Source organism: Papio anubis, chromosome 5 (genome assembly GCF_008728515.1).
Source record: "Papio anubis isolate 15944 chromosome 5, Panubis1.0, whole genome shotgun sequence".
Lineage (NCBI taxonomy): Eukaryota > Metazoa > Chordata > Mammalia > Primates > Cercopithecidae > Papio > Papio anubis.
This window is the reverse complement of record NC_044980.1, coordinates 6,884,404-6,900,214: the sequence shown is the minus strand read 5'-3', so window position 1 is coordinate 6,900,214 and position 15,811 is coordinate 6,884,404. Positions and strand designations below refer to the sequence as shown.

Here is a 15,811-nt window from a genome sequence, read left to right as displayed (position 1 = left end):
CATATTTTCATTATTAGCAGTTACTATTAAAAAGAAATCTGGCAGTTATCCAGTGTTTTGCCTTTTATCATTGCATACTTAAAGAATGGAAGTCAGACTTTCCTTGTTCTCTACAAAGTAAGGTCCTATGGCGTTTTCAATAACCCATGTAAATATAAAAATCCCTCTTACAAAAACACAGATGTACACACACACGAAAACATACATTACGACCAAAAAAAATTAATTATGATCAAAAGCATTGGTTTTCAATTTTCTTCTCCTTACTTCACTCTTTTCCTTTAGGGGACAGGAAAGGGTACTTTATTTCCTTAAGTTTAAAACATTACACCATCTGGCTTGATACTGGCTGTGAGCAAACATGGGCTGAAAAAGCCACCACTTCCCAAGTCAAGTCTATTACTAGGCCCATTGCCTCTAAGCCCTAGAGTGATACAGATGCAGGCTACAGCTCTGAGAAGGAGCCTCTCACAATGACACAAGCTCACATTTCTTGCCAGCAAGGGCGACAGACTGGATTAAGCACAGACCAACCCTTGCCTCTTTATGACAAAAATGTAAAATACCAGAACAAAAAATATTTTGGTGTACATAGTACTAATATTTATAGATGCAAAACCATTTAGTTTTGACACAATATATTTCTTTTTTTCTGTTAGGAAGTTCAATTAAATCTACACAGACGGCCTTAATGTGCCCTTGCTTATCTGAAAGAACCCACTTAACCTCTCAAGACTTTCACAAACTAAAGGGTTGAGCTAAATGACTTTGAAGAGGTACTCAAGCACTTATTTTAGGATTGTCGATCAGTTTCTTAACCTAAGGTCAATGGATTCCAGCAGGGTGTGGAGGGTGGGCAGGGGGCCCATGGACGGGGTGCATAGAGGCACATCTCAGACTAAAACTGTATGTAAATGTTTCTATATACAGTGGGCCCTCCATATCCTCAGGTTCTCCATCCTCAGAATCAACCAACCCTGGATGGAAAATATTTGGGAGGAAAAAAACAATAAAAAATAACAGTAAAAATAATGTAAACTTAAAAATACAGTATAGCAACTACTTACATTGTGGTTACTGTAAGTAATCGACAGATGACTTAAAGTATCGGGGAGGATGTGCACAGATTACATATAAATACTATAACATTTTATATAAGTGGTTGAGCTTTGAGGATCTGGATATCTGAAAGGGGTCCTGGAACAAATCCTTCAAAGATACTAAGGGACAAGTGTAATCATTTTTCGGTAGACCTCTTGTTATATAACCAAGCACCACGCAGTTCAGCGCACGTAACCAAGCACCACGCGGCTCAGCATACGTAACCAAGCACCACGCGGCTCAGCGTAGATAACCAAGCACCACGCGGCTCAGCATACGTAACCAAGCACCACGCGGCTCAGCGTAGGTAACCAAGCACCACGAGGCTCAGCGTTGGTAACCAAGCACCACGCGGCTCAGCGTACGTAACCAAGCACCACGCAGCTCAGCGTATGTAACCAAGCACCACACGTCTTTCTGCACATCTTGACAATATTACTGTGCTGAGAAATAAATTTTGCAACTTACTGAAATGTCCAATTCTACCAGCAGAGTGGTTTTTATGGCATCGTTCGTAGTAAGTTGAACTGCCTTTGAAATTGGAACTTGAAAAATTGGATCTGCTGAAGTCACAGATGCTTGGCTTTCCTCCTTTAGAAACAAATGGGACAAAATGTAAGTGCAATTTTCAATTATACCCTTCTTTCGCTTAGTGACTATGCAAGATCCATAGGGACTTACAAAATCTCCTGGCTAGTATTCATTTCCAAGGTAAATGAGTGCAGACATATGGAGCTAGCTTTTCAGAAGAGAAGCTCGATTCTATTTCAAACTCTTTATCTATTAGACATTAGAATTTCTGAAATACACTTAGAAAATACAAAATACTGGCATTTTCACATAAAGATCTAGTAGTTTTCCTAATAAACTATGTACAGGGAAACAGTATGTATGCAAATGTTTCAGGAAGGAGAGGAGATCTTAAACGATGTGAAAGAGTTTAAGAATGCAACATGTGTGTATGTGTGTGTGTAGATGGTCACAGGAACCCCCTAGTGTGGGGTAATGCTGTTCATACAGCTGCTGAAATATGGCTTGTGAAATATGGCTAGTGTCACTAAGAAACAGAATTAATTTTAACAAATGTTCATTATTTTAAATTTAAGTAGCTATATGTGGCTAGCAGCTCTTGTACCAGACATAGTAGGTCTTGGAAAACTGCAAAAAATCCCAATTCTTTATAATACTCCCTACTCCTTTTCTATATTCCTAAGTTTAAAAACAAAATATTTTAACAGTACTAGTCAATTAATCATGGATAAGTGGCTATATGGGAAAGCTGGGATGAAGGTCAGTTCTGGGTGTCTGGGGTGTGGGGGTACTGAGATGTACCCCTAAGAAGACTGCCTTCTGCAAAGGCTACGGCAGTGCTGATAATGACAATCTCTGCCACCTGCAAGAACCACTTCAGCATTCTCACGTCACACCTTGCCCCTGCCCACACCTCTTTTCAGAGGCAGCCCACATCCAATGTCTAATCAATGACTACAAAGGTCCAGCCTCTTTGTTCCAACTCAGGACAACTCTGAAGACCCACCAGCTCCAGAGAACCCTGTGGGATTGGCTGAGGCCTTTGCTGAGACTGCACAGCAGCTCAGCTTCTTTCTGTGCCCAATCCTGCTTCCATCCCTCCATGCCCAAAGATGATGCTGTCAAGAGGATGCCCTAAAAACATCTCATTGTTTGACTCCTGGAACCAGCCTGTGACAGTGCCAGGGTAGCCTAGGAAAGATGCTAAAATGGAGTCTGGAGCTGGATCATCTACCTGGTTGACAATGAGACCACCACACTAGTGAGAGAGTAGACAGATGGTACCAGCACACAACAACAATGCAACCGTTAAGTAGCAGGGAGAGCCAATGGAAGCAAATGCATTACCTTGCAAGATCCATCAGGTGCTTGAGAACTATGGAGAAATAGTAGAAGAGAAGACTGGTGGGACTTGGGGGGGCTACTGCTAAACTTCACTCATACTTGAAAAAAATGCAAAAAGCTTAAATGATGAATCAACAATTAAGAAGTAAGTATAAAAGCCAGGGGACATCCACAGGAGCTTAGAAAGACCCAGTCATCTCATACAGCTCATGACAGCAAAGGCAGAGAAAGCCAAGGACTAACTGGGAAAAAAATTCTTGAATACCCAGATTCCCTTTAAAATATTAACTACCCAGAAGCCCTTAAAAATCTTGACTACAAAGAATCCCTTAAAGATCCTTACTACCCAGATTCCCTTGAACTCTTCGAGCCTGCAGATGCAGCCAGTCCTTCCCATGAAGAGTAAGAACTCCCTTCTCACATCTGGATGGTGTAGGGACCTCTGCCCACAGCATATGCCTGTGCCCCCACTACCACACCCCATCCCCTCTCCTGGTTGCTAGACCAATAACTGGGGTTGTTGCGACACACTCAGCCACTAAAGCACTGGGCCAGTTAAGGAAGGTAAGGGCCTAACCCCTAAGAAAGTACAGGACAGAGCACTATGCCCCCACAGGAGCCAGGAGAGTATGCACACGACAAGACAGCTGAGGTCCTAAATTGAGGAGGGCAGAACACAGATGCAAAAAATGAGCAGCTCAAAAAGGCACTGGATCAATCCTTACAATGAAAAAAAATCAAGGAGACATGTAAAGGGAGCTGTAGGCAGCTGCTCCAATAAAAACGACCCTTTGCCCTGTTTCCAGACCAGCAACCCACTGACTGTAGGAGAGAACAGGTCCCTAGGAGGAGGGACTGTGCGACACTAGAGAAATTGTACTTGGCAATGGCTTCTGCAGTCCTTCTCCCAAAGGGGAAATGTACACTGGGCTAAGGGGAATGTGCAGGCATTCCAGGGTCTGTGAAGAGGGGGTTCAAATGAATGTTGTTACCCAGGGACCCAAAGCATCAGCACAGCTCGTCTGTGACAGCAAGGCACATGGGGGGCAGGCGGTAAATGGAGTCCTGGCCCAGGACCCCCTGTGGCCACTCAGCAGCTGGCACAGGGCAACACCGAATTCTTGGCCTCTGACATAAGATCTATCATCATGGGGAAGGCCAAGAAGAAGTCTCTGAATTTGACGCCATCCTCCTCCCTAAACACCGAGATAGAACAAGAGAAACAAAATAGCATCCTGAGAGAAATGACATCCTTAAAAAGCTGATGGACACAGGGGATAGTCTCTCATATCTCCATTTAATTCACCAGTTTGACCACTGCAAAAACCACACAAATCCGGGGGATGACACTGAACTACTGGAAACTCAAACAAGTAACAAGTCCGCTGTAGCCTCTCTGCAAGCTGGTTTTCCTTGACAGAGTAGACTAGCATGGCCTCAGGTATAGGGACAATGATTTCGTCAAAGTGCTCCTTCCCAACCCTATCACTAAAGAGGATCAGAAACAGTTCACTTTGAGTTGGAACAATGTATACATTTACAATTATGCCCCAGGGCTCTCATAAGTCTGCCTGCTGTTATGAGTCTGAACACATGTGGAACACCTGCAAAGCAAGACACTAACCAGCTTACTCTATCAGGGGCATTGTGCTATCAGACTGAATGAGCAACGAGAAGTGGTCAGAATACTGGAGTCCTTGGTAAGACCCATGCCCTATGCAATTTAAGGGCTTGCAGTGTCAGCACAATTTTTAGGGTTCTAACAGTTTGGTGCACGTCAGGACATCCCCTCCCAAGTAAAGGCCACACTAGTGCACCTTGTACCTCACTTCTCCTACAGAGAAGCAGAATCACTGCTAAGCGTCTTTAGGATCTGTGGATAGCACATCCCATACCTGAGAGGACTGCTGAGACCCAAATACCAGGTGACAGAAAAGGTCACCAGCTTTGCGTGGGGCCCAGAGCAGGAGAGGGCTCTAGAGCAGGTGCAAGTGACGGTGCTTGTTAACAGGTCCTGCCGCTCTACCACACAACCCAGAAGGCCCTCTGGTGATAAGAGGTGATACTTCCGCATGGGAGAAAGGTACCATACGGGGCTGACTGAGGCCTCTGGTGATAAGAGGTAATACTTCCGCATGGGAGAAAGGTACCACCACACGGGGCTGACTGAGGCCTCTGTTGAGACTGCATCGCAGCTCAGCTTCTCACTGTGCCAAATCCTGCTTCCAACCCCTCTGTGCCTCAAGGCGATGGTCCCAAGAGGATGCCTACAAAACATTCTTTTTTTTCCCAAGTCTTTACTCTCTCAGTATATTATTTCATATTTATATTGTCTCCCTTCAATACTTCAGATTTGTTAAATCTTTTAACTACATTATTTACAACTCAAGTCTATTTAATGACACTTTCTATTAAGAAAAAACCTAGAAACCGTTTTTTTTTTTTTGAGAGAGAGTCCCACTCCGTCGCCCAGGCTAGAGTGCGGTAGTGCGATCTCGGCTCACTGCAATCTCCGCCTCCTGGAAAAAACCCACAAACTCTTAACAGATCTTCCTCCTAACTTAAAACTCCTAGTCAGATGAATGAGTACTCGCTATGCCCGCTGGCATGAACTGATTCTGTCTCTGGTGCATCACTGTACTCTGCTCCCACCAGTCCAGGCATACGTTGTCTGTTCCCAAACCAGACTGAGATACACTTATTGCAATTATCTCACTAAACAATTCATAAAATAATGAAGTACAAGTGCAAAAACAATAGCCCATAGTTGTTTATACACAAAATCATACTTGTATGAAAGTTTTAGAAAGACACTATAAAAGATGCTAAAAAAATTGCTATTATACGAGGTGTCTACAAATAGTGCTAATATACAAGACGGATGCTGCATCCAAATTATTTCTTAAATGTCTACATCTGTCTTCATTAAAAAACGAGAACAAGACACTAAAACTGGCAATAACTGCAGTAAGGCTGTGGTTTTTGTAAGAAAAGTCCATGTGGAACTCCAAACAGCCACTCAACAGAAAGAGGACTTAGCTCTGGAAACTTATTTTAAGCAGGTTAGAAAAAACTTCAGGGTACCATACACTGACTATGGCAAGAAATTAGCTATCATGCAACGTGATACTCAACTAACTGCCCATACAACTTACTTCTGTTTGACTCATCTAAAATGAGAAACCAAGTTGTTAGTTCTCCAAAATAATGACGAAACTGAGTTCTTAACTATTTACTTCTTCAAATACAGAAATAATAATACAAGACCTTTTGTAATACCTGGGTGGGAAAACTTTTACTGGAAGGGGCCAAATGCCTTAGGCTTTGCAGGCCCCTGTGGTCACCATTAACTCTGCCATTGTAGCTCAGAAGTTGTCACAGACACTACCTAAATGAATAGGCATGGCTGTGTTCCAGTGAAATCTATTTACAAAAGAAAGGTGCTGGGCCACATTTGGCCAGTGAGCCATAGTTTGTTGACCTCTCTTCTAATGTAATAATTTAAAAGCCCAAAGCAAACATTCATGATTAAAAAGCATCCACAGCATAAAGAAAAACTTGCTTACCTGGCCAAGAGACTCCTGCAGATGTACCTGCAAATATTCTGGGGGTAAGGCAGGAACATTCAGAGAGGCTTGTGAGAGTGGGGGTACCGAACGGGTAAGTGAGGACTCAAAGTCTTCAATTAAAACATTGGATTGGTTGCTGTTCACTGCATTTTGCTTCAAAACCTCAGAATCCTTTCTTCCTGAATCATCGAATCTCAGAAGCTCGACTTGTGATTCAATGTGTAGCAACTCTGACTTCACAAGGTCTGTCCTCGAGGACGCAGGTGACGCCACCGGGGCTGTGCCACTTATCTCCTCTTGTCCTCTGCTTGACCTAAAATGCTCTCTGAGGGCCGGCCAGAGTCCAGCAATCCATGGCTCAACCACAAGTTCTAAACTGGACAGTAAAAGCAAAGGAAAAACAAAACAAATGCCTAAGTTCTCCATCTGAACGCAGAACAGGATAATGACAGTCTGTCCATTTGGCAAAGTATGCACTTGTTAGAAACACTATGAAGACCATTTGGAGTACAAAAAAATACTTCATGATTAAGTTTTTAAAAGCAGGATATATTATGTGTTCATTAGCACTGCAGCTGAAAACATGAGCATGTATAAAGGTAAAAGAAATGAAGAGGGACAGGAAGATATTCTAGTAATAGGATGACAGGAATAGAATTCCTCTTAACGTCCCAGAATTGGTAAATTTTATCTTAAGAAGATATAATTTTAAATAGGCATACTAATGCTAACAGAACTTAACCAAAATCCAAGACCACCATAATGCTGCAAATGCTCATTCCATCAATCAAATGCACTTTTTTTTTTTCTGCCTAGCCGATTTACTGATCTTTTCCCTACAGATTAAAATATCAACAAGAAATCACTACAGATTAATGCCAAGTCCTTGGACTAAATAAAGCCTTTCTCTCAGTCCTGAACTATTTTATTTATTTATTTATTTTTATTTTAGTAAAATTCCCAGGGAAGCTGACAACAGGAGAAAAAAAAAAAGCAACCATCCTTTGGGAAAGTTGAATTCATCATAAACAGATTGTTTTAAATGTGGCAGTCCACCTACTATTAACAAATGATGATAACAACAGCCATTCCCTGAACAGAGAAGTAGAGTCAGTGATAAGACAGTGTCAGGGCTGTGGAAATAACACCACTTTCAATCATAACTGAAAGGAGGTCCGATTAAATTCTAATTCCTAAAGTGAAATGAATATTAAGAGGACGCACATTTCAGGCCTGTGTCTCATCATGACTCAGGCTGTCATTTCACTGTGCTCGGTAAGTGCTCATGTAGTACACTGCTTAAAATGTGGTTATATATTAGATCTGCCCTGAGGAGCCTTTGTGAAAACAAGTTTATAAAATTACAGGTTCAATAATAACAGCTACATTTAAAATATCACTTTCATAACTCAGAAATATTAAGGTGATAATATGCGTAACCATGAAGACAGCTAACGTTCACTAAGTGTTTACTACATGATGACAGGCACTCTTCTAAGAGGACAACATGTATTAATCCGTTTGATCCTACCATAAAGCTTACATAGTAAATAGATTACTGTTACTTATTGCATATAGGCAAAAACCAAGGAACAAAAAGCTTAAGTAATCTGACCAAGTTCTCAGTCAGGAAGTGGGGGATCAAGGATTTGAACCCAGGTATTGGACTCAAGCGTGCATTCATAACCCCATTTAGTGTGGTGGTATGTACATCAAGCAAGAATGTCTTGAAAATATCTTTGTTTCAGAAAAAGGAAAAATTGAAGTAAGGTAGTTAGGCTGAAAAATCTAAGCAGTGTAGTCTACTGAAATATACAGTCAAGCATTTTAATACTTACACCAATAAATCAACAGAGAAAATGAAAGCCTTTGAAGAGAAGTGAAATACAGATGAGTGATGGGCCTAATGGTAATGGATGACACAAGCTTTACATTAACAGTTAAACATGGCCCACACAAGACTGAGCATTTAATGTCAATGAACTTCTGGCAAAAGACAAACACTCAACATAAAGGTACAGAGCTAAAAGTGAATTCGCAAAGAAATGCCACAAAGCTTTGTCACAATCAGGAACAATATGTGTACTGGGGATGTGGAAAAAACCCACAGCATCACAGCTGAAGGGAAAGATGGAAGAAGTGGGCACGAGGGTGAGTTCGGCAGAAATAGAGTATGCCGAAAAGCAAGACATTTGCTGAATTTGTCATTTTCTCATAAACAGATTATTCAGTAACATAGTGAGAGAAAATTAAATTAATACATGGACCTAGTAGAAAAAAATCAAGGGTGTGTGCTATTATCTGGCTAAAATAGTTAAAGGCTAAGTAAGTTATAGGACAGTATCTGTAAGACCACTGAATAAACACATCAGGATAATTTGAAAGGTGCCACACTGGGTGAAATACTGACTTGTAAAAACAAGAATAAAAGTAATGAAAAGATAAAGCATGTGTCTGTAAACGTTTGATTGGCATGGTGGCAAATGGCCGTTCAGAGGGTAAGAGCACGCCAAGCAATGCAGCCTACAGTGCAGGCCCACAGACCCACGCTCTCTAACGGCGAAGTGTGGCTCACCAGGCTCCCTCCATGTAAAGAGCCCAATCCAAAGGCTCCGTGTGCACGGCAAGGAGAATGGCATGCACGATTCAAGTTGCTAAAGAACAAGCTGATTTCTGCAAATATCTACACTGTTTAAAATAAAGATAACTGTACTGGGGTACCTTTTCTAACTCTTGTCATTAGCACACACTGAGAAGGATGAGACAGACACAAAAGAAAATCAGCAAAACAGGTAAATCAAGCTCTGGCCGACTTTCTTGGGTCTCAAAGCTAAAAAAGCTAACAAAAGTAAAACATGAGGAAAAGTTCAGTGTTAAATGAAAAGCGAACACGTTTTATAAATGAACTTTCATCATGCACAGAGGGCTTATTGGAATAAACAGAGAACACTGCCCTTACCCTACACAGTCATCTGCATGTCCAGTGTCATAGAAATGCCGGGCTCCAAGCTCTTGAAGTCGTTTATCAATTATTTTCCCCCCATTGCAAAAGTAGGTGTATTCTGAATCACCAAGACCTAAAGAGCCCAAATACATAATTAATGCACGATAAGGTTTAAATTTAAGGACATAAAGAATAGGTAAATAAAATATCTAAAATAATACTATTCCATGCTCTTTTGAATGGAGTAATAATGCACAGCCTCACATTTTATTCTCCTTGAGTAATACTATGCATGCAAGCAGCTTTCTTCTATTTTACAATATAAAAGTACCAGATATAATGAAACAAAATACTTATTGGCCACTGGTGAAAGAAAAGACTTCACATTTTCATCTCCTTGACTATGTGTAAAAATATAGAAATCTTAAAACAAGGATCAGACAGGTTGCAAAACCACAATATCTGTTATCTGTACATTTTTTCTGATACTGAGCAGGGGTCAGCCAACCATAGCTTCTGGGCCAAATACAACCCACCGCCTTTGTAAATAAAGTTTTATTAGAAGACAGTCAAGTCCATTTGTGTACATATTATTCATAACAGCAAGAGTTGAGTAGGCCTGCAAAGCCTAAAATATTTACTATCTGGCCCTTTATAGATAGAGTTTGCTGACTCCTGATATAGACAGGTACACCTGCCGTATAAACAACCACAATAACGATGTGCTATAAATGTTTCTGTGTTGGGGAAATTAAGAATTGCTTCTATGTCTCATGGTAAAAACAACAACAAAAAAAAAAAAAAAAAAAAGGCTTCAATTCCTCAGCTGAGTAGTCATCTCCATGTTCTTTCTCTACAAAAGGGTAAGAAATCAGTGGTTCCACGCTCGGGCCTAACATTGACTAGAACAATGGGATAGGCTTCCGCTCCTGTCTTTTCTGGATTTTTAAACAAGTACGTGTTCTCTCTCTGAAAATACAGAAAGTATAAAAACTTGAGGTAAAAAAAAAATTATAAATACTGTGAAATACTCTCTTGAACATGTTATATATGACAGATCATTGCCAGGGTTACAATCTCAAATTTCTAATCAGTTATTTATTATACTCAACCCATCCTTTCCAGATACTCTCTCCAACAAATAATCCTCAAAAAAAAAAATATATATATATATAGGTCACGAGTCAGGAATGCGGGCTCTCAATTCCCCTCTGGTATCATATTGTGCTGATCTGGTCCTTCTGATCCTTTAACATTTTTAAACTATGGTTCACAGAGTCCTAGGTCAGTTTTTCTTAACCTGGGATACACGTTAGAATCACCTACGAGCTTTTAAAAATAATGATGCCAGGGCCCTACCTTGGAATAATTACATCCGAATCACTGGAGCTGGGCGTAAGTCATAGAATTTAATAAAAATTCCCCTAGCTAATCCTGATGTGTAGCTAAGGAATGAAAAATCATTCATTCTGGGAGAATTGTTCTTAGAGAAGTTATCAAAATCATTGGGAGTGTTTTGTTTTGCTTTGCTTTTCTAAACAGAGGAATGGCCTGAGAAGTTGCTTCTTCAACGACTGTTTCAGTAGGTTTAGGATGAGGCCCAGCCACTGCTACTCTGAAAATGTTTCATGGCTGCATCTGAGGCGCGCCCTTAATTAAAATGCTACTCAAGAGGCTCTGCAGAGGTGTGGCTCTGAGTTCAGTCTGGGGAAGATTCAGAAAAGGTAGCACATTACATACATTTATATATACATACATATAATATTTACATAAAAAAGACAAAACCTCTATGATCACACTTCATAGTTCCGAAAGATAATTCAGATACCAGAGATAACAACAGTATACTATATTAAGATCAGAAGAGAGAGTCCATTACCCAGTAACCCATACCGCAGGTGAGCAAAGAAATCAACCGGCAGTGTTTGGTTCTGTATTTCCTTAACAAACTTGCGGGCTGTGTCGGGTGGATCTCCGGTGCCCGTGGTAGAAACCACAACAACAAGAGGAGCTGTTTCGGTTTTTAGATCATACTACAAAACAAGGATATCAAGTCAGGGACCTAACACTGCATGCAGTTTTGATTTAACACAGCAGCAAAGCAATCAGCTTAGTTTCCTGTCTTGTATTTCAGTTTTCCTCCTTGCCAGGTTTTTTGAGATGACCAGTCCAGTGACTACATGCTCTCAGCTTAATCAAGTTGCCTAATGCAGGATGTCATTCAAGGAAACCATGCGTCTGTTTTGTTGATGCTCATCAAGAAGTTGGGGGATTAACATGTCTTTCTCTTCATGTGGTGTATGAGAGTCAGGGACCAGAAAGGCACAGACAAGACCCATCCCAGGTTTCCATCTAGTCTGGTCCTTCATTTTCAGAAAAATCAGAGGAAATAGGATATAGTCAACTCTTTGCCACCAAGTCATGGGCCAAACATTAACATGAGCTCTGATCTGCAAGGCAAATCAGCACTGCTAAGAGCCAAAATGAGGCACCGTGATGAGCTGCCAAGGAGGAACAGCAGCTAACTGGGTGGAAACATCTTTTCATAAGAAAGTAAAAAAAAAAAAGCAAGGAAAGAGGTGTTAAAATGGGGATGGGGAGACTCGAAGTAAAGAGAACTGATACATAAGCACTCAGGATTAGAATGGCAAGACAAGGAAGCAACAAGTAGAATACTGTGGTAAAGAAAGACAGCAATAAAAACACCACAGCTCTGAGATCTTGAGCAAAGTATAAAACCAGCCATGTGTACTGCATGTGACACTAAGGCAGACGGACAACAGGGCATTTTAAAACTGGGAAATTTAAAGTGTCACTCCTTCTAAATCAGGGAGCTGGCTATCAAGAACCGCTCCTCATTCCCTCAGGTTTCCCGAGCTGAGAATATCATTAGCTATGAGCTCAGCTATAAACTCTTACAAATCAAGTGTATTCTTATACTCACGTAAGTTTAAATATTTCAAACACAGCATTTCACTCTTAACTCTGAGAATATCATTAGCTATAAGCTGAGCTATAAACTCTTACAAATCAAGTTTCTTCTCATTCTCGTGTAAATTTAAATATTTCAAACAGAGCAGTTCCTTGTCTTACTTATAAGGACTCCACAAGCTCTACTGCCCATGAACACCATCTAATTTGGCTCCAAATAATTCACCTTACTTTTCATGCTGATAAAAGAGGTAATGACTTGAGCTAACTTTTTACCAAGGCATTTAATGCTTCCAAGACTCTATATAAGTTGTGTGTGAAACTCTGCATACAGAGTTTGTATAAGTAAAGTCATCTTGAAAAGGACTATGTGAACTAGGAAGGAGATTAGATTATGAACAGCTAGAGGAAACCATCAGCCAGGGAGGACAACTTGGTGTTAAAAAAAAAAAAAAAAAAATTCACCATTCATCTGACTGTCAAAACACCTGCTGATCACCTTACTGAGGTCAACCACAAGGGGCCAAATCAGGACTAGTTTTATGATGTTGATGGCTTTGGTTTTGTCCAAAGTAACAGATGCAGGTATTTCATCATGTGGCACTGCAATGTGAACTGAAGTTATTGCAGAATGACAGAGTCTGCTGACTGGCGGTCTTCTCCAGGAAACTCCCTTTTCTCTGGTGGCCAGAGTCACCATGGTAGGGCTGCATAAAGGAACTAGGTGAGTCTCCTTCCATGAGCTGGGTTTATAATTCACTTGAGCTGCATACAGTCTAGTGTTCAGAACTAGAGTCTCAGGAAAGGCCAGAGGGGGTTGTGCACTTGAGTGAGACAGCACTGGCAGGGCCGTCTCTGAAGTGTTGAAGTGAACTTTAACCGCTTAGCGGCTGGCAAATCACCTTGTGGTATAAAACCCCTGCCAACTGCTATCACCTGAATTGTCTGAAATAGTATAATCTGGAGGCAGCAAACTAAATAAAAGAACACAAGATTGTAAAGTTGCAAATACCCTAAGGTAGGAACTTCTGCAGAGACCGAACGTAAACAACTAGTCCCTGAGGAAGCAGCCGAGTGTTTTCCAGATCCTTACACTACTACTTTAAATTCTATTTCACAAAAGAATCTAAGCGGTCCTTGATCAGGAGGAACTCTAACACGAATGGCAAGGCCTTTCTTTTGGGGAAAAAAATGGGGCACTGAGATTCAACAGACGGAAAGTACACCTGAGCAAGCAAACACACATCTCACTTGTTCTCACAGCCACCCTGTGAAATAGACACAGCATATGCTACTTCTGTCATTTACAGTTAAGGAGTTGTTACTTGTTTCAATTTTTGAGACCATTTAGTCTAATTCAACTGCACACTTCTACATTAAAAAAAAAAAAAAATGCTGGTGATATCTTACCATACCACTGAACAAAAAAATTTCTGTTAAAAAACAAGGACTATCTGGTGGTATTTAGTGTCCTTTATTGTTTCATAAACATCACTTCCCAACCAAAATTCTTCAAAGCGCAAAACGGTAAAAATCCATTGTAACAGCTCTAACCTTACTGGATTCACTAATACAGTGCAGATCTGCAGAAAATCCATGGACCACAGCTTGCTCACATATTTCTTCCGCGATGGCCTTTGCCTGTCCCTGCTGTGTAGCATATAGTAACAGAAACCTCCTCATCACTTCAAGGCATGTAACAGTGAAACTGAAAAATGGGGGAAAAAAGAGAGATCCTGTTTTTAATGAAATAGTAACAACCTAAAGGTATTGATTCTCCCTCAATCTTTAAGAAACAATGCAACAATACCCAAACGTAGTATGTAATAGCCTTTTCTAAATTTGTTTTTAGCACTAATCTTAAATGAGCCTAAATAAGAATTCATCGAATTCAGGAGAGTGTAGGAATGAAACTCTAATTCCATGGCTCAGAGATCAGACTATCGGCTCGGAACTACTTGGGTTTGAATCTGTGGTTCCTAAGTGCAACCCTGTAGGCAAGCTTCCCAAATGACCTGTACCACAGCTCCTCTATCCTAAAAATGAGACTATTACCACCTACCTGAAAAAGGATGTGGCACAAGAACCTGAACAAAACTTGAGGCACAGTATCATTTCCAACAGTCTTAAATATCTCTTGGTGTCCCCTTTCTTAAAAAATATAAAAGCAAAAATTATATTAAAATGATAGGATTCTTGGTTCCTACTTGATCCTAATGCTAAACAAACTAATCACAGTACTAAAGGTAACTGAAGCACATCAGTTACCTTTTTTGTATTTAATGGAAATCAAAAATATGTGAGTGTATGCGTATATTACATACAGGTGCATATAAAGAAAAAATATTTCCAATCCACTTAAAACATTTTACTAACACGATTTTCCTGAAGAGATAAGCAGTAGTAAAACAAACGACACTCACAGATTTTTTTTTCCATACTCATCTAATGGCTAAAACTGGTGGGCTGTCAATTTGTGGAGATAGATTTAAACTGAAACCCAAACCAAAATACTGGCTTTTGGTGAATGAACCGCCCTGGCACAAAACAGGTACTCGACAAGTTATCTGAAAGAGTAAATAAACAATATGAAAACACTACACATTTACAGCTCACAGAAAACGGTGGAAACGATCATGAAAATCTTACTACAGCTAAAATTTCTATCACTTCCCATGAAACACACACATCCTGAGGACTTCCCAGGATCAATCAATCCCTCAGCCCTGCTACTGCCCCACAACCCAGCACCACGTTCCCACGACTCTCAAAGAAGGCCCGGGCCCCAGCAGCCCCAGGGGCGGCGCGGAGGCGGTGGGCAGAGCTCACTGCCGCGTCCCGCCAGGTGGGCTCTCGGAAAATCCCCGGTTCCCCGGAGAGCGCCGCCCCAACCCGACACGTTCCCCCGTTCCCCGCGTCCCCAAGTGCGGTTTCCCTAGTCCTAGGAAGTGCCTAGAACCAAAGGCAGAACAGGCGGAGAGGCCCCACACCACCCAGGAGCCCCCGCGCGCAGAGATCCACGCCGATCTCCGGGACGCGCTTCCGGGGAAACCAAGGCCAAGGCCAAGCCCGAGCCCGAGGCCGAGCCCGCCCCCGCGGCGACCCCCGGAGCTCAAGGGGCGTGGGAACCATGGGCGCAAGCCGGCTGCCTCCCCTCGCTCCCCGGCCCGGGCCGCCTCTCCCTCGGGATTAGTGCGGGGCCAGCGGCCGGAATCTGGAAACCGTAGCCACCAGCGCTTTTACCTGCGCCGCGCCAGCCGAGGACACACCTGCACAGCGCGACTTCCACCAACGCTGCGCCCATGCGCACTGCCGTAGTGCCCAGGCTCCGTACCTAGGACCAATAGGAAGTTCCGAAGGGGACCTGGGCCAATCACATTGCGCGGCTGTG

The 15,811-nt window shown here is 41.7% G+C and overlaps 1 protein-coding gene across 14 annotated transcripts in view; it reads right to left on the bottom strand.

Moving 5' to 3' along the window:
* Positions 1-15,775, bottom strand: part of MTRR (5-methyltetrahydrofolate-homocysteine methyltransferase reductase) — a 31,303-nt gene extending 15,528 nt beyond the window's left edge. The window contains exons 1-7 of one of the 14 annotated variants that reach the window (XM_009208136.4): positions 14,844-15,468; positions 14,483-14,571; positions 13,975-14,128; positions 11,369-11,522; positions 9,505-9,622; positions 6,543-6,921; positions 1,570-1,692 (exon numbers count right to left, since the gene is read on the bottom strand). In XM_009208136.4, the coding sequence (XP_009206400.1) occupies positions 1,570-1,692; positions 6,543-6,921; positions 9,505-9,622; positions 11,369-11,522; positions 13,975-14,128; positions 14,483-14,535 (981 nt within the window). In that variant the 5' untranslated portion in view covers positions 14,536-14,571; positions 14,844-15,468. Of the gene's footprint in view, positions 1-1,569; positions 1,693-6,542; positions 6,922-9,504; positions 9,623-11,368; positions 11,523-13,974 lie in introns of all 14 variants that reach the window. The other 13 variants (XR_004183634.1, XR_004183639.1, XR_004183636.1 and 10 more) reach the window with 13 other exon arrangements.
* Between the last annotated feature and the right edge of the window lie 36 nt (positions 15,776-15,811).